Here is a 17,546-nt window from a genome sequence, read left to right as displayed (position 1 = left end):
CTCAGAACCGCACTCATCCAGTTCCGGCGATCTCTCCATATCCATCTCAAGTTCTCCTTCTGTTTGCTACTCCTATGGGTCCGCATCTTCATGCTCTCCTCCACTCTCAGCACAAGACATGTACATGTGCGGCGTTGACCATCAAGCAGAGCAGGATCCACCCGAAGCGAGCATCGGAGAGATCCGCCTGGACTCGCTGCACTTTGACTCCTTCCATCTTGACCCTGACGAGATACTTCCTGCATGACGGCGTGGGTGCCGGCGGGGACGGACATCTATCTGTTAAATCTGTGGTTTGATTTTGGCGACTCTCATGTATCACTCGGCATGACGCGGGCGCATCATTTCGCTTGGTGACGATACCAATACCAGCGCTCCGCGCCTTGCTCCTTGCTTTCGACCCTTCAACCTTGTATTAGTACTCCGTTGTCTTGCTGTCGGTTGCAAAGTCATATATACCCTGCTTGCATAGTTACCCAGTAGCCCTACTCTCTTGCAATCTTGACTCCATGACATTGGGCCATTCTTCGCTAATTTATCTGGTGATTGATAATGTTTGAAGTACAGACAGAATACATGCAATGTCAGTGGTATATCATGCGGGTGATTTTGAGCGGCGTATTTCTCGCATCTGCGCGCAATGCCCCGATCAATATTTTTCGGAGAGAACTAGATGACATTGTCAGTAAGCAGCTCAGTAAGTAGCTCGAGCGTAGCGTACTCAGCGTCACTAAGGACGTCCAGCCGGTAAATGGGTGACTAATGGGCAAGGCACGCCGTCAGCATGGCTCGAACTTAACGAGCGACGGGCTTACCTTCGTCTGCCCTCTCCAGTTATGGAGTCGTATTGTTCCCAGACATAGCCCGTACGCTCGTATTCCTGGGCCAGCATTTAGCACCGTGCCGATCGAGCCCATTCACAAGCATCACACACCTTGAACACGTTGTCGATGACATTCCTCCTCAACTCAGAGTAGATCTCCTGAGCTTGCTTTTGATAAGGCCCCTCCTGTGCAGCATACGTCTGTTTTGCCGCTCAGTCAGCTTCCATCCCGATCTCAACGCCACTCCACTCCCTACCTTATACAGGGCTTTCAACGCCAAGAAGTTCATCTGGATCCAGATCGGGCCCTTCCAGTAGTTCTCGCCCTTGCCGAACTCGGGGTGCGAGATGGACAGGCTGCGCAGGCCATATGGGGACCAAAGGTGCTCGGGGTCGCGCACGAGGTCGAGAATGGCACCAAGGTGCGGGGACTCTGGCGGGAGCAGCTCGAGCATGAATGGGAAGATGGAAAGATACCCTTTGTGGCAGACAAAGTATGATTCATCTGTCATGGTAAACTGGTGAATCACAGTTGGGACACGTGAATGGGTTCCATGCTCACCCTCCTGGTCTACGTCGACGTCGCAGTACATCTGGTTCTCTTCACTCCAATGCAGATCTTACATGGCTGGTCATCAACTAATGATTCGTGCATGTGGAAATTGTTAAAGGCTCACCATCAATATTGCCAATAGTAGCCTTCTCGATCTCCTCGAACGCGGCCGCATCATCGACCTCACCGATGAAATCAGAGATCTCCCTCATCGTCCGCGAAAAGAACGCCATCCATGAGATCAAGTCCAAGTGCAGCTCTCCCGAATGCGGCGGGCCCCTCGGATAGTCGTCCATCCCACTGGTCAGGACATGCTGCTGGCTGCGACCACGCCAGCGGTACGCCTCCGTGCGCGATCGCGCACGACGCCCATACTGCTTGATCTGCCCGCGCTGTGTGCGACGGAACCAGTCGTAGTGACGTTTGAGAGGCTTATAGATCGACCTGAGATAGTCGAGTGCGAGCTCTTGGGATTCGAGGTAGCGGCTGCCGGGCGCGGGCTCGAGAGACTCGGCTAGCGTGATCTGTGCGCCCGTACCCAAGTCCATGCCGAGTTCCTGCTCAGAAAGGCCTGCGGATGAGGACTTCAACCGTTGTATGAAGGCGGTGACGGCCATGGCTAGGGTAGGAGGATTCGCATTGGTGGGAATTTGTGTCTGGAACTCGGAAGGAACCTGAAAAGAGACGCTTGTGACGAGAACGCAAGAAGACAAATCCCTGAAGGCCTACCCTGCTACGGGCTTCTTCACCCAGGATCTGCTCTCGGGCAACCCAGCCATCTTCATCGATGAGGTTGATCCAGTCTCTCAGGATTTCCAGGCTGCGGAACACATAGGTTAAATCATGAAGAAGTGTTGTAGATGGCCTCATACCTAAGATCGTTGTCCCATTCGCCGATGTGCAGAAGGTGGAACCCTTCGTCCCTACGGCGTGATACGTCAGGGGAAGCACGCATATAGTATTCAGTAGCTGTAGCGCACCAGTAGAATCCGCGCGGGAAGAAACTCCTACTCGGCGTCGCTGTGAGAAGTGCTCTCGGTTCAGTCAATCTAGCGCCTTCTTCAATGTCATTCGAGGGGTCGTCATCCTCTTTGTCCCACTCATACGCGAAGCCCTTGTTGACGATAGACGTTCCATAGAAATAGCCGATCCCACCAATGAGATTGGATGTGATGGCCTTCGAGAACGCCCTCAGAGAGTCACGGTTGGCGGTGTGATATGTCGACGGCACCGGGAATGTCTTATCAAAGCGCTCGTTGAAGTCCGTGAGCAGAGCAGGAATGCCCTCGTCCAGTATCGACGCTGTGGTGCCATCAGCCAGATACATGAAATTAATAACTTCACGTACAGCTCAACTTGTGCTTTGCGCTGGAACTCTCAAAGTAGACATCGAACTGGAACGGTCCCTCAAAGATCTTCTGCACCGCATAGAGATTGCTCCCGGAGTACACTTCATCCGAGAGGTGGAGCGTAAAGGACGGGTCAGGTAGACCAGCAGCAATGTCCTTGTAAGGCTCAAGCACGTCTTTAGTGTGGTCAAGGATGTTCTTGAGGAGGAATTCTGAGTCGCATGGTCAGTCCTCGCAAAACAGCACGCATTCCGCGCAGGGTACCTCTTGCTTGCCAAACGGTGCCAGGTTGAACGCGGATTCCGACGAAGTGCGTCTTTCCGATACTGGCGGTGAAGTCGCTGGAATGCGTGCCTAACGTGACTGGTTCGTTGTTCGGACCTAGATGTAGATTGCCATGGAGCTGAGCTCAAACATCAGCTGTATTAACAAAATGCTGCTCACCATCTACGATGCGAAGGACGAAGTCGTCCAAATCTGGTGAGGAGCCTGTAAATGCGACGGGTCCTTCCAGACCCTAAGGTAATCATGAGACCCAGAAGGGACATGATTTGACAAGCACGCACGTTATCAGCCTCCTCGGTCTCCATGTCAATCCCTCCAATGCCCTCTAATCCGGCATAAAAGATGGTAGATACACGACTAGGCAAACCTTCCGCTCATCCTGAGTCATTTGATTATCAAAAAGTGGAGAGGCGCGCACTATGATCCATTGGTTCGCCCTTTATACGGGCAGCCCAGCTGCCGCCATGCTCTCCTCCAGGTACCTTCAAGAACTCAGTCGTTATAATAACGTTGTTTGGCCCATCCTTAATGATTTGGACGCCGCCTTCGCGGGCGTCGTACTCTGTCCAAGTATAGCCATTGAGGCCGTCTCCCTGATCGCAACCATGTCGTGCGCCTGGATAAGCTGTCAATATGTTGCGTCGCATATCTTGGAGAGGTACTGACGCGGTAGAGACTGATAGTCCCTAGTACCAAACCACATGAGGCCCGTCATCAACGACTGCGGAACTCTTGGCCTGAGGCCAAAGTAAAGGTTCGGGCGATAGGCCCCCCATGTAAGTGACTCAGAGTCGGGTGAGGGCTGCGCGAGGACTGCAGGAGCAAGAGGCAGGAGGAGAGCCCAGAGTAACTGCATGTTGAGACACTCCCGCCACCAAGCATCGAAACGAGAACGTGGCGAGCGCCTGCGCGCGTCGCGCACGCGTCCACGTGACCTCGTCAATCTGAGACAGAAATTGGCACCGACGACCCGATCGCGTATCATCTCTGTTGCCTCCACATCTTGTCGATGTTCTCTCATCGTACCTTTGCTGCTTGGCAGAGAAGTCTACAGTCCGCGTTACTCAACAACTCTTGACGCTTGCTCATTGCTGAACAATTTCTGGTGTTGACCTCATGGACACAGCATGCTCAATGTCACACGACGTGGTGCTGGAAGTGGCCGCGTTGCAACAGAACCTTCTTCGTGCACCATCAATGCGGTTGCTTTCCAGGAGATACTTTTATGCCGCCGTTCTCTATGCTGGCATCGCGCCGCGAGGCACATCTTCCAGTTCTCTTCACGGCAACGCTGTAGGACCTGGGCTTCAGCTATGCGTCGCCTGACTCTTCCATGCACTGTTAGTGATGACAACTGGATCGCGGACGCTGGTGTGTGTCCAATGCCTGTTGTCTCGTCATGCTGTCTGTTGCATTTCTTGGCCGGAGGCACCGGGGACAAGCTGGTTTGAGCTTGGCATTGTCCGTGCGCAAGGTCCGCATTTCTACGGTACGGCAGAGCCTTATTGGTTTGGCCCGGATTAGCCATCTTCAGAGCATTCTGGTCGACGGTTGTCAAGGACTGACTTAAAAATCTCAATACTATCCGCTCTAAGGAGGAGAGTGGGCGTGCAATTGAGTTTATGGGGATGCTGTGCCCAATAAGGCAGGTGTGGAAGTGTGGATAGAGCGCGCAGGTGTCAAGTCGGGCTGCTGCCAGTATCAATGCTGTACACCAGAACGCCCGCATATGCTATGCTCCTCGTGCCATATACTCTTCCTCCTCATGTAGTAGAGACCCTCGTTCTTTCTCTCCTTCATCGTTAGCATCATGAACAACGAGTATGAGCACGTCGCTGTCTTTTGGGATTACGGTGAGTGGGCGGAGGACCTTGAGAACCACATCTGACCGACGCTGCGTTCCCATGTGTCTTGATTTGAACCCCGCTAAGAGAACTGTGCACCACCTTCAACGGTTACAGGATATGACATCGTTGACAACGTCCGCCGTATCGCGCATACATACGGAAGTGTCAAGCTTTTCAAAGCGTATCTCGAGCTCTCCCAGCTATCTTCCTCGAGGTCACTGAGCCTGCGATCGGAGTTGCAGTCGTGTGGTGTGTCCTTGACGGACTGCCCACACAATGGTGGGAAGGATGTCGCGGACAAGATGATGATCGGTGCGTCTCTTTGCTAGCTTTTGGTTGCACCGGAGTCTGACTCCTACTTGTAACTTACGTGGCGCTTACGTAGTTGATATGCTCACCTATGCAATCGATACACCCCCTCCCGCCACCATAATAATAATTACCGGTGATCGCGACTTCGTGTATGCTGTCTCTGTGCTTCGCCTACGGAGATACCGCGTCGTCTTAATTGCACCGTTAACGGGTCATAATAGTCTAAGGTCGCAGGCCTCAGCTGTGCTGGACTGGGACGTTGACGTTCTGGGGAAAGCTGGGCGAGAGTCCAACCGTGCCTCACACCGTCGCTTTCAGTCATCATCGGTGCCCGCCTTGGTTACCACGTCTCCGCAGAAGGGGCAGCGTGGACTCTCATTTCGCGACAATGCAGTTCCGTCTCTTGCCGAGCCGCTGCAACCTGCCTTACCGATCCATAGTCCAGACTGGAAGAAGCCCGTTCAGACAAGCCTTCCGGCAGTGAACGCAGTCCAAATGGCAGATACTGAGCTCCCAGATGCCGAGCTTTCGGAGGTCGATCCCGAAAAAGAAAAATCAAACAGTTCCCCACTTATAGCCGGATACGCCACTGCTGCCAAGGCGGTGCAGACAGCAGAAGACGTTGAAGACATTGTCGGACCAGACGCAATTGCTGATCTCAACCTCCACCTCCATAACCTGCACAATCAACAAATATATGCAAACCTCCTTCCCGAGGTATGTCCTTCAATGGCATGTTTATGTTATGATGGGCTAAATACCGAAACATGCTTCTTCCGACTAGTCATCCGCTGACGTATCGGAAACGAGTTTGAACACGCCGATACACCCCAATGAAGTGGAGCAACAGACACCGCTCAGGCTCCATGTAGCAAGTGAAGGATCGGATTACAAGAATCTGATAGATCGGCCATCCAGTTCCCCACCAATCCTCCGTAAATACGATGCAGCTCCAACGCAGTCGTACCATCGCGAGTCTGTCTCTCCAGAACGCGTCACAACACTCGGAGCAACACCAATGACACCGGCACAGGAAATCGCAATCAAACATGAAACCAAATCCACAGAGCCCATTCCCAACTTTTATCGCCTTCTCCTGATCTTACGTGATCTCCAGAAGCGTGGGATGTCTCGCCCGTCACGAACCGTCGTCTGCAATATGATTTTGCATCGATATGGCCAGGAGGCGCTCGCATCTGCTGGTGTAGACACATGGTCACAGTATGCGGCTGCGGCGGAGAGCGTGGGTATTGTTACGCTTGGCGGTGAGCAAGGGGATACCTGGATTTCTCTGAATGAGACGCGGTTTCTCTCGTTCCAAGCGTGTTTCGAGGATGTTGAACAGCAGGAGAACAAGCCTGAGGAGCCGCAGCCGCCTTTCATGCCGACTATACCTGTGTCCGCGGAACATGCTAATGCCGAGTTGCCCGCTACAAGCCAACTTTGCGAAGACATTGCACAAGAAACTGATGCTGTCGAAACACACGAGCTCATTGGTCCCACGTCTTTCGACTCTCATGACACGGAGCGACAGGGATCCGCCTTGCCACCCATTCCTATCTATCACTACGATTTGCTTGTCATCCTGGAGACGTTCATGAGGCGTGGTGTATACTCGCCGTGGTGCGAGGACGTTTCTCGCGCCCTTTTGCAGCGAAATCCGAATATATATCAACATGCTGGCGTGGAAACTTGGGAGGCATACGTAAGTCAGGCATTGAAGCTAGATATGGTCAAGCTTGGTTCATTGCAAGGCAGCACCTGGATTTCGCTCAGATCTTCTTGGTACGGTCGAGTTCCAGTAGATGTCGCAGGCCGCACAGTGGATATGAAATACATCGTGCGCGAGAGCAAGGCTGATAGATCGCAAGAGCAAGCTGATACTCGTAGTGCACATGGCCAAGTCCCACCTGCTGAGATGATGCCGGCGACATCTTCTTCGCCTGCGTCGCCGATTGCCTTGCCTGGCGATGAGTCTATACAGCCGATCCTGCCTCACAGTCACTCCGAGGCAGCCACTGCGAAGAAACTTTCCGAAGACATTGCACAAAGAACTGATACTGTCCAGACGTCCGAGCCTATCGATCCCACTTTCCCTTCCGAGTCTGACCAAGGAGGGCAGCAGGAGCCTGCCTTGCCAGCCATCACAGATCATTATCATGATTTAATTGTCATTCTGCTCAAGCTCAGGAAGTGCGGCGTGTACTCGCCCTTGTGCGAAGACGTCTCTCTTGAGCTCTTGAAGCAGAGCCCGGAAATATATCAACATGCTGGCGTAGAAACGTGGGAGGCATATGCGAGTCAAGCAGTCAAGCTAGGCATAGTCGTCCTCGGGTCGTCGAAGGGGTCCACCTGGATTGCACTGAAGTCTTCGTGGTGCGATGTACTCCCAGCAAGTTATGCGGCAGAGGTGCATGACCTTGTCTTCGGCTCTGCGGTGGAAGCCCCGTCTGTTCAGCCAACGTTGATGCCCGACCGCCCGCATTCACCAGTGCCGAGCGTATCGCAGCAAGATGGACCTGCAGAACCGACGCTGCCATCCCTTGCACCCCACTTCTTGGCGCTTGTTACGGTGCTGGAGAGGTTCAGACTACAGAATATTACGCAACCCTTGCGTTCCAAAGTGAACGTTGCGCTCATGGAAGAGGATCCGAATGCGATTCGATCGGCAGGAGTGACGCGTTGGAAGCAGTTTGCCGACTTGGCCGTACAAGAAGGCATTGTCGTCTTAGGCGGGTTGCACGGGGCGGCATGGATTTCTTTGGAACCTACATGGCACGGCAACGTTCACCCTCACTGATCTACTTAAGCCTCAGCACACATGCACGATGGATCCTTTCTGTCCACGAATTTGTCACGAACTGTTATGGAGATGCTGATACCCACACTATTGGGCGAGTGGAAGACGCCGGTAACAAGGATGTTATGATTAACGGAGACAGCGTGTTTCGAGCTCGCACTAAGATTACTTGTTCGCCCAGATGAGGATGTGTGTAATATGTACATGAAAATATCCAATATACCGCCCGGTTGAATGCTGAGCTTCACATGCACCCAGCTGTCACGTTGGGCTTACAAGCACTTCCAGACAACAATTCAGACATTGCACAAAGAACTGATACTGTCCAGAAGTCCAAGCCTATCGATCCCACTTTCCCTTCTGAATCTGACGAAGGAGAGCAGCAGGAGCCTGCCTTGCCAGCCATCACAGATCATTATCATGATTTAATTGTTATTCTGCTTAAGCTCAGGAAGAACGGCGTGTACTTGCCCTTGTGCGAAGACGTCTCTCTTGAGCTCTTGAAGCACGGAAATATATCAACATGCTGGCGTGGAGAGTTGGGAGGCATATGCGAGTCAAGCAGTCAAGCTAGCCATAGTCGTCCTCGGGTCGTCGAAGGGGTCCGCCTGGATTGCACTGAAGTCTTCTTGGTGCGATGTACTCCCAGCAAGTTATGCGGCAGATTTGCATGGCCTTGTCTTCGGTTCCGCGGTGGAAGCCCTGTCTGTTCAGCCAACGCTGATGCTCGACCGTCCGCATTCACCAGCGCCGAGCATTTCAACGCAAGATGGACCTGCACAACCGACGCTGCCGTCCCTTGCACCCCATTTCTTGGCGCTCGTCACGGTGCTGGAGAGGTTCAGACTACAGAATATTACGCAACCTTCGCGTTCCATAGTGAACACTGCACTCATGGAAGAGGATCCGAATGCGTTTCGATCGGCAGGAGTAACGCCTTGGAAGCAGTTTGCCCACTTGACCGTACAAGAAGATATTGCCATCTTAGGCAGGTTGCAAGGGGCAGCATGGATTGCTTTGGGACCTACGTGGCATTTGGCCCATCCTTGATAACTTGGACGCCGCCTTCACGGGCGGCGTACTCTGTCCAAGTATAGCCATTGAGGCCATCTCCCTGATCGCAACCATGTCGTGCGCTTGCACAAGCTGTCAATATGTTGCGTCGCATGCATTGAAGGAACACTAACGCGGTAGAGACTGATAGTCCCTCGTACCAAACCACATGAGGCCCGTCATCAACGACTGCGGAACTCTTGGCCTAAGGCCAAAGTAGAGGTTCGGGCGGTAGGCTCCCCATGTTAGTGATTCAGATTCGGGCTAAGGCTGCGCGAGGACCGCAGGAGTAAGAGGCAGGAGAGTGTCCGCATGTTGAGAGACTCCCGCCACCAAGCACGAGAACGAGAACGTGGCGAGCGCCTGTGTCTGGCGCGTCGCGCGCGCGTCCACGTGACCTCGTCGATCTGAGACTGATCTGAGTTGCATCGACCGCGTATCACCTCTGTTGCCTCCACATCTTGTCGGTGCTCTCTTTCATACTACCTCCACTACTTTCCAGACAGGACTAAAGTCTGCGTTGCTCAGTGACTCTCGAAACCTACTCACGGCTGAATGATTCTTGGTGTTGGCCGCATGGGCACGGCACGCTCAATGTCGACGTTGTACTGGAAGTGGCCGCGTTGCAACAGGACCTTCTCGGTGCATCATCAACGTGTATGCTTGCCCAGTAATACTGTTTATGCCGCTGCTCTTTATACCCTTTCTGCTGGCAACGCGTTGCGAGGCACATTTTCGGTTCTCTTCACGGCAACTCCCCTACAGTAGGACCTGGATCTCAGCTATAAGATATGCGGTGCTGACTCTTCCATGCACTGCTAGTGATAGCGACCGGATCGCGGCCGCCGGTGTGTGTCCAATGCCCATTGTCTCGTCGTGCTACACGCTCTTAGGAGGAGGTGGCCGTGCACTTGAGTTTGTGGCAATGCTGTATTTGTGAAGGAGACGGAAGCGGTGCCGTACCATTGCCACAGTGAACGGGGGTAAGACATGTGCCCAATCAGGCAGTGTGGAAGTAGTTTGGATGAAGCGCGTGCTGTATAGTTCTCCTCCACATGTAGCAGAGACCCTTGTTCTTTCTCTCCTTCACCGCTCACATTATGAATAACGAGCACGAGCACGTCGCTGTCTTCTGGGATTACGGTGAGTGGGCGGAAGACCTTGAGAAAGATATCTGACCGACGCTGCTTTCCTATGTGTTGCGCATGTCTTGATTTGAACCCCGCTCAGAGAACTGTGCACCACCTTCCACGGTTACAGGATATGACATCGTTGACAACATTCGCCATATCGCGCATACATATGGAAGTGTCAAGCTTTTCAAAGCGTATCTCGAGCTCTCCCAACTGTCTTCCTCGAGGTCATTGAGCCTGCGGTCAGAGTTGCAGTCATGTGGTGTGTCCTTGACGGACTGCCCACACAATGGTGGAAAGGACGTCGCGGACAAGATGATGATCGGTGCGTCCCCTTGCTAGCTTGGTTGCACCTGAGTCTGACTCCTCGTTACGTGACGCTTACGTAGTTGATATGCTCACCTACGCAATCGATACTCCCCCTCCCGCCACCGTGATAATAATTACCGGCGATCGCGACTTCGTGTATGCTGTCTCTGTGCTTCGCCTACGGAGATACCGCGTCGTCCTAATCGCACCGTCACTGGGTCATAATGGTCTAAAGTTGCAGGCCTCAGCTGTGCTGGACTGGGACGTTGACGTTCTGGGGAAAGCTGGGCGAGAGTCCAACCGCGCCTCACACCGTCGCTCTCAGTCTTCGATGGTGCCCCCCTTGGTTACCACGCCTCTGCAGAAGGGACAGCGTCGACTTTCATTTTGCGACAATGCAGTTCCGTCTCTTGCCGAGTCGCTGCAACCTGCCGTAATGATCCGCAGTCCAAGCTTGAAGAAGCCCACTCAGACAAGCCTTTTGGCAGTGAACGCAGTCGAAATGGCCGATACTGACTTGCCAGGTGCCGAGCTTTCCGAGGTCAATCCCGACAAAGAAAAACCAAATAGTGCCCCGTTCAGAGCCGGATGCGTCACTGTTGCCAAGGCGGTGCAGACAGCAGAAGACGTTGAAGACATTGTCGGATCAGGCGCAATTGCTGATCTCAACCTCCACCTCCATAACCTGCACGATCAACAAATATATACAAATCTCCTTCCCGAGGTATGTCCTTCAATCGCACGTCTATATATAATGGGCTAGATACTGAAACGTGCTTCTCCCGGCTAGTCGTCCGCTGACGTATCGGAAGTGTATGCGAACACGCCGATAGGCCCGAATGAAGTGGAGCAACAGACACCGCCCGGGTTCCATGTGGCAAATGAAGGATCGGAATACGAGAGTCTGATTGATCGACCATCCAGTTCCCCATCAATCCTCCGTGAATGCGATGCATCTCCAACATTGTCGTATCATCACGAGTCTATCTCATCAGAACGCGTCACAACACTCGGAGCAACACCAATGACACCGGCACAGGAAATCGCAATCAAACATGAAACCAAGCCCGCAGAGCCCATTCCCAACTTTTCTCGCCTTCTCCTGATCCTACATGATCTCCGGAAGCGTGGGATGTCTCGCCCGTTACGAACCGTCGTCTGCAATATGCTTTTGCACCGATACGGCCGGGAGGTATTCGTATCTGCTAGTGTAGATACCTGGACACAGTATGCGGCTGCGGCGGAGAGCTTGGGTATTGTAACGCTTGGCGGTGAGCAGGGGGATACCTGGATTTCTCTGAATGAGACGCGATTTCTCTCGTTCCAAGCGTATTTGGAAAAAGTCGAACAGCAGGAGAACAAGCCTGAGGAGCCGCAGCCGCCTTTCATGCCTACTATACCTGTGTCCGCGGAACATGCTAATGCCGAGTTGCCCGCTGCAAGCCAACTTCGCGAAGACATTGCACAAGAAACTGGTGCTGTCGAAACACGCGTGTCCATTGACCCCACTCCTCTCGACTCTAATGACACGAAGGGACAGTCGTCTGCCCTGCCACCCATTCCTATTTATTACTACGACTTGCTTGTCATCCTGGAGACGTTCATGAAGCGTGGCGTATACTCGCCGTGGTGCGAGGACGTTTCTCACGCCCTTTTACAGCGAAATCCGAATATCTATCAATATGCTGGCGTGGAAACTTGGGAAGCATACGCAATTCAGGCATCCAAGCTATGCATGGTCGTCCTCGGGTCATCAAACGGGGCCGACTGGATTGCACTGAAGCCTTCTTGGTACGATGTAGTCCCAGCAAGCTATGCGGCAGAGGTGCACGACCATGTCTCCGGCTCCGCGGTGGAAGCTCTGTCTGTTCAGCCAACGCTGATGCTCGACCATCCACATTCACCGACATCGAGCGTATCGCCGCAAGATGGACATACACAAACAACGCTGTCATCCCTTGCACCCCATTTCTTGGCACTTGTTACGGTGCTGGAGAGGTTCAGACGACAAAATATTACGCATCCCATGCGCTCCAAAGTGAACGCTGCGCTCATGGAAGAGGATCCGAATGCGTTTCAATGGGCAGGAGTGACGCGTTGGAAAGAATTTGCCGACTTGGCCGTACAAGAAGGTATTGTCGTCTTGGGCGGGTTGCGAGCGGCGCCATGGATTTCTTTGGAACCTACATGGCACGGCAAAGTTCACCCTCACTGATCCACTTAGCCTCAGCACGCATGCACGACGGATCCTTTCTGTCCACGAATTGGTCACGAATTGTTATGGAGGTGCTGATATACACACTATTTGGGTGAATGGAGGATGTCGGTGACTAGCGGATACAGTGTCTTTCGAATTCGCACTACAATTACTTGTTCGCCCAGATGTGGATGTATGTAATAATACTTGATATGCACACAAGATACCCGGTATATCGCCCTATTTGAATGCTGAGCTTCACATGCACCCAGATGTCACGTTGGGCTCACAAGCACTTCCAACAACAATTCTTTTGCAATGGCCTAACCTGATGCACCGAGGGTCGTCCATACTTTGAGAACGTCGTCGAGCTCGTCGAACTCCTCAAGCAGACCATCTATCCGTTCTGCGGAATGTTCATCCAGTGACGGAGTCTCCTCCAGCGCTCTGTACTGGAGCTCACTGTTCAGCAACTCTCGACACAAGCCGGTCTCGAGAGCAGTGGTGGTGATCTTTCCCAGATCTTGAGGCTGACAAGTGAACTGCATACATTCATATTGAACCTAGCTCAGCGACAATTGGGGAAACCCACTCACCTCTAACTCCACGTCAACGTCGCTTGCGGCAGTCTCTTTGAAATCCTCCGCGCCGGCATCGAGCATTGTCTCTATGAGCCTGTCAAGCTTTCTCTCGAATTCAGATTCAGGCGCTTTGTCTAACGCCACTTCGATACATCCAAGCCGCGAAAAGAGAAATTTCACGGGTGCCATCCGAGCACTGACGAAAAGAACATCAGAGTTCTCAGTAAGCAGAACGCTATGCACATGCTACAGTGAGGCTCTCACCCATGACCACTCAGCAAGTTGTCGACGGCATGCTTGGTACGGTTCACGTTGTCTGTAATGCATTCTCTTCACCGAGTTAGCGGATGGCGGAGGACTTGACGCCGGTGCGGCCTCTTACATGATCATGCCGACGGAGCCAGGTGCCATAGCTTCATAAACCAAAAACTGCTGATCGCTCCTGTCTTTTGCTCCGGCAGCCTACAGACGTCAGCACATCGCGAGCACAAACGAATGAGCACGTACCTTTTTCAAAGCAGTTTCGATGTTGTCCTTTGGGACGCCCTGCTGTTTGACCCTTTTGAGGACCGCTGCTAGGGCGGCATTGAGGTCTGGATCGGCACTGCCACCACCTGCTCAGAGGAGAGTTCACTTCATGGATCAACGACGAATCAGAGAAGACGTAGCGTACTTCGCACCGCTATCGCTATGTCCTGCAAGGATGTCGCTCGTCAGATATTTGACAGCGGATCGAGTGGGAATATGCATTACCCTGGTGGCCTTGCTATAGACCTGTCCCTTCTTGCGATCATTGACACCCTTCTTTTCTTTGATTTTCGACCACTGCAAAGGCGGATTGGCAATAGCCAGACAAGCAAGACGTGTAATCTCACTTTGTTGTGGCCCGATAGGCGCACAGATGAAGTTGAAATGAGCCGCCGCAGCTGCAGAAGGGAGGCCGACGAGGAGGGCCGCAGTGGATTCATGCCATACGACGAAGCCTGCGGAAAGTCCAACGTCGATAAAACTAGGCGCCCGTCGGCGCTTGTGGCACTCGGCGTCCTTGAAATTCTGTTGGCTGCCCAATGGAAAAGTTGAACTCCCCATACAATGAATGCCAAATCAATAAATTATCATTAAACATAGTGTACTTTCAGTACTTCACATACACATCTGATAATGATACACTTAAGATGCAGCAGGCTACCTGGTTCGTGAGGGTCGTTATACTTCCGTGCGGTCTAGTATGAGATCCGTTACATGTCCGAGGGTCATACAGAGGTAATGATCACATATCCTTCTCCGAAACAGCCTTGTCATAAGATACGTCCTCCGATTTTGTGATGCTTGAGGAGTCCGACTCTCTAGACAATGTTCCGCTCTCTGCAGCTCGAACAGCGCTGACGAGGTCGAAATGGAAGAATGGCGTGTCCTGGAGATCAAGGCTGACCGTCTCTTCCGTGTCGAAGCGAGGCTCTTCGCTGACGGGCCAGGTCGACTCTAGGTCGTCGACCATTTGCTGATCAGTAGCTTTTGTCATGGATTGACCACCGCGATATGGAACGACGGCCGCGATCTCGGTAGGCAGGCTGGATGCTGGCGCTCCGGTACCGAAACCGCCAGCGATCAGAGCGCGGCGCACCCAAGGGGAAAGGATTGTCGCGAAATGGAACTGTGCGGAAAAGGCTTCAGTACGGCAAACAATCGTTGACAGTGGTGAATATCTTACCTCGACAGGCCGATCAGCCCACCGCTCGACTTCGGTCCTTGTGTCAATCAAGGCTTGAACGGCTGTCGTATCTATCTGTGATCTACAAGCGAAAGTCAACGTCATGTACTGGCAAATAATCGAGTAGTGGACGTACACTCCAGAAAAGTCTAGAACGATTGCGCGCAACTCAGGCTTGAGCATATTTTCAGCGCTCTCGTCCTGACCTGGGCGTGGACCGGGGTCGTTCCAAGGCCGATCGCTGAGCTTGACCCCAGCGTAGTCTTTGCCGCGCCTCATTGTCGCCTTGACGTATGCGACAATCACGGAATTGAGAAAGTAAGAGTTCGGGTAGAGGAAGCTTTCCTCGAAGCGGTAAACGATGACTCCGGGAGCAGGAGGAGTCACCTGTACAGCGTCGTTCATGAGGGTCGCCTTTGGTTTAAGTGGGACATAGACGTCGCGGGACTCTGCGTCCGACTGTGCACTTGCTCGGACCTTGACCTTGCCGAGGAAATATCCGCGCGGATGAGCCACGCGTATAAGGAGCAGAACCATGGATGCGGCCATCGCCGTGTAAATACCGTCCTCAATAGATGCAAAAACAGTGACTAAAACCGCAGCGAACCAGATGACGGCCTCGATTGGAGAGACACGCCAGTACGAGTACACCTGGCGCGGGGACGCGACAAGATCCGCTACGGCGTGAATGATCACGGCGGAGAGGCCGGAGCTCGGGATCCAGTAAAACGCGGGGGTAAGACCGTACAAGGCGACCAGCACGACAATCGATGAGAGGATTCCCGCGGCAGGTGTACGAACACCCGACTTTGATGAAAGAGCAGAACGGGAGAACGAGCCGGTCGCGGGATATGCGCCGAATAGCGTGCCGATTGTGTTGGTAACGCCAATCGCTATCAGCTCCTGGTTGGGATTGACCGTGTACCCATTCACGCGACCGAAAGCTGGACGATCCGAGGTCAGTTTAGAACAGCCCAACAGTGATATCGGTGTGACATACATCTGGAAATCGCGATATGTTCGAGGACCAGGATGATAGTGGCCAACGGGAGCTGACTACCCAAGGCAGAAATGAGCTTCGGATCGATGGTAGGAGCACCCATATGCTGGAAGCCCCGAGGGACAGTCCCTAGAATACTGATAGGGTAGGTTCCTTTTGCACTCTTCCTATGCCGGGTGTACAGCCATGACGCTATGGTCAGGATGACGATCACGAAGGCATTCCGAAAGACGGAGATGAAGAAAAATACACGCTCTGTACAGGTAGGTATGAGCAGCAACTCGGTGAAGTCGAGGTAACTGACTCACGTCTTCTAGGATACCGCTTCATGAGGTATTGGCACGTCCAGCGAATAATATAGAGACAGACTAGACCCGTTAATCCAAATGCCGCGTCGAGCTTCGTCTTTGGGAGATATTTGAGCGAGTTGATGATGACTTTGTAAGTGGCTGCCCGAGTGCTGCACCACGTCAGGGTGTGATTTCCGGACAAGCACTTTCATACTTACTTAAAACCAGATTCTCCCATCAAACCAGGCACCTGACCGGACACAATATTGAGCGCCGAGCCGGTCATATAGCCGCTCACGGCTGGTGCAGGAATGAACTCGACAATCCACCCCAACCTCAGAAGACCAATTCCGAGCACGATGAAACCGCAAATAAAGGCGAGAGTAACGGCGATTTGAGGCTTGCTCCACACGTTTGGATGCTTGTCCTCGACATACTCGATGATCTTCGCGACAGTGAGCGACATGACTGCCACGGGGCCGATATTGACATCTTTAGACGTTGCAAAAAGCTAGAGCAGACGTAAGGCAGTGTCCAACCTGTCAATACGAGTCACTTACCGCGTAGACCAAAGTACCAACGAACGTAGAATAAAGACCGTATTCAGCGGGAAGGTCGGCGAGCTAAGGGACGGATGTCAATTTTCCACCGAAGCGGCCCATATAGCGGGGCGATATGTGCGAACCTTGGCATAAGACATGCTCTGTGGCACGGCAACAATGCCGACTGTAATACCAGCGATGACATCGCCTGTCAGCCATCCCAAATCTAGATGAACGTTCAGTAAGGGCGAACAGAATTTTGCCTCACTGATGACTCACTGTATCGGCTGATCCAACTGAAGATTGGAAACAGGCCAGTAACATAGCGTATCACCTGCGAACAAGCAGATTATGAAGCGATAGAGAAGGTTCAACTGGGAAGGACATACACCACGCTTGGGATCACGACACCGATTGTGGACCCATTGTCCTACGGTCACAACGGGCACGGGCTCTTCGGGATATCCCACTATGCGTTTCGCGGTACTCTTGACCTTCGTAGAGAACATCGCGAGAGGACAAGTGAAAAGGCGATCCAGGGAAGAAGACTTCCTGTTCGATGTCACTTTTTATATCGGAACGCGCAGTTGGCGGATCCCGCTGGGCCTAAGATCAATGACAAATAATGGGGTAACGACAAGCGCGTAACGCGTTTTTGATGTGGTACCTTGCGTCCACAGAACCCGACGTGCCTACCGCCAACCCACTGTAAAAATCTCGAGAATTCGGAATATTGTCTTACCCCGCAATCCTGGGCTGAG

General features: G+C 52.8%; 6 protein-coding genes across 6 annotated transcripts; 3 read left to right on the top strand and 3 right to left on the bottom strand.

Moving 5' to 3' along the window:
- Positions 1–584: 584 nt before the first annotated feature.
- Positions 585–3,866, bottom strand: LAESUDRAFT_642039 (glycoside hydrolase family 63 protein; the record flags this gene model as incomplete). Its single annotated transcript, XM_040903710.1, has 15 exons — positions 585–759; positions 816–880; positions 944–1,024; positions 1,081–1,328; positions 1,386–1,442; positions 1,501–2,050; positions 2,106–2,196; positions 2,249–2,299; positions 2,357–2,678; positions 2,725–2,937; positions 2,990–3,106; positions 3,170–3,242; positions 3,292–3,377; positions 3,429–3,626; positions 3,677–3,866. 15 exons carry the CDS (start codon positions 3,864–3,866, stop codon positions 585–587), a joined length of 2,517 nt encoding a protein of 838 aa, XP_040769252.1.
- A 575-nt stretch (positions 3,867–4,441) lies between these two features.
- Positions 4,442–8,219, top strand: LAESUDRAFT_720758 (uncharacterized protein). The gene is made up of 4 exons (XM_040907883.1): positions 4,442–4,863; positions 4,972–5,169; positions 5,243–5,886; positions 5,954–8,219. Exons 1-4 carry the CDS (start codon positions 4,821–4,823, stop codon positions 7,967–7,969), a joined length of 2,901 nt encoding a protein of 966 aa, XP_040769251.1. The 5' UTR covers positions 4,442–4,820; the 3' UTR covers positions 7,970–8,219.
- Positions 8,220–10,122: 1,903 nt separating this feature from the next.
- Positions 10,123–10,726, top strand: LAESUDRAFT_642683 (uncharacterized protein; the record flags this gene model as incomplete). The annotated part of the gene is made up of 3 exons (XM_040903740.1): positions 10,123–10,165; positions 10,253–10,480; positions 10,545–10,726. Coding segments are annotated over 3 exons (453 nt in total), but the record flags the coding sequence as incomplete, so codon positions are not given.
- Positions 10,727–11,357: 631 nt separating this feature from the next.
- On the top strand, positions 11,358–13,044 carry LAESUDRAFT_274404 (uncharacterized protein). Its single transcript, XM_040901804.1, has one exon. It carries the CDS (start codon positions 11,489–11,491, stop codon positions 12,677–12,679), a length of 1,191 nt encoding a protein of 396 aa, XP_040769249.1. The 5' UTR covers positions 11,358–11,488; the 3' UTR covers positions 12,680–13,044.
- On the bottom strand, positions 12,546–14,251 carry LAESUDRAFT_720756 (DUF28-domain-containing protein). The gene is made up of 9 exons (XM_040907882.1): positions 14,118–14,251; positions 13,996–14,067; positions 13,916–13,937; positions 13,750–13,856; positions 13,625–13,704; positions 13,507–13,572; positions 13,258–13,438; positions 12,952–13,203; positions 12,546–12,901 (listed from the first exon to the last, which is right to left on the bottom strand). Exons 1-8 carry the CDS (start codon positions 14,208–14,210, stop codon positions 12,985–12,987), a joined length of 840 nt encoding a protein of 279 aa, XP_040769248.1. The 5' UTR covers positions 14,211–14,251; the 3' UTR covers positions 12,546–12,901; positions 12,952–12,984.
- A 261-nt stretch (positions 14,252–14,512) lies between these two features.
- On the bottom strand, positions 14,513–17,294 carry LAESUDRAFT_734340 (sulfate permease; the record flags this gene model as incomplete). Its single annotated transcript, XM_040910501.1, has 10 exons — positions 14,513–14,896; positions 14,954–15,035; positions 15,090–15,897; positions 15,954–16,208; positions 16,262–16,413; positions 16,462–16,754; positions 16,804–16,866; positions 16,929–17,011; positions 17,065–17,119; positions 17,175–17,294. 10 exons carry the CDS (start codon positions 17,292–17,294, stop codon positions 14,513–14,515), a joined length of 2,295 nt encoding a protein of 764 aa, XP_040769247.1.
- Positions 17,295–17,546: the final 252 nt, after the last annotated feature.

This window comes from Laetiporus sulphureus, assembly GCF_001632365.1.
Source record: "Laetiporus sulphureus 93-53 unplaced genomic scaffold LAESUscaffold_3, whole genome shotgun sequence".
NCBI lineage: Eukaryota > Fungi > Basidiomycota > Agaricomycetes > Polyporales > Laetiporaceae > Laetiporus > Laetiporus sulphureus.
Note: the sequence above shows the minus strand (reverse complement) of the source record. Positions and strands in the feature narration are given on the sequence as shown.

Bases quoted from the DNA above. Each gene is read 5' to 3' on its own strand.
- LAESUDRAFT_720758 (XM_040907883.1), top strand. From the start codon at position 4,821: ATGAACAACGAGTATGAGCACGTCGCTGTCTTTTGGGATTACG. The intron at 5,170-5,242 runs GTGCGTCTCTTT...GCGCTTACGTAG, and splicing joins CGCGGACAAGATGATGATCG to TTGATATGCTCACCTATGCA. The intron at 5,887-5,953 runs GTATGTCCTTCA...TCTTCCGACTAG, and splicing joins ATGCAAACCTCCTTCCCGAG to TCATCCGCTGACGTATCGGA.
- LAESUDRAFT_274404 (XM_040901804.1), top strand. From the start codon at position 11,489: ATGACACCGGCACAGGAAATCGCAATCAAACATGAAACCAAGCCCGCA.
- LAESUDRAFT_720756 (XM_040907882.1), bottom strand. From the start codon at position 14,210: ATGAATCCACTGCGGCCCTCCTCGTCGGCCTCCCTTCTGCAGCTGCGG. The intron at 13,938-13,995 runs GTAATGCATATT...ACATCCTTGCAG, and splicing joins TCTATAGCAAGGCCACCAGG to GACATAGCGATAGCGGTGCG. The intron at 13,204-13,257 runs GTGAGTGGGTTT...GAATGTATGCAG, and splicing joins ACGTTGACGTGGAGTTAGAG to TTCACTTGTCAGCCTCAAGA.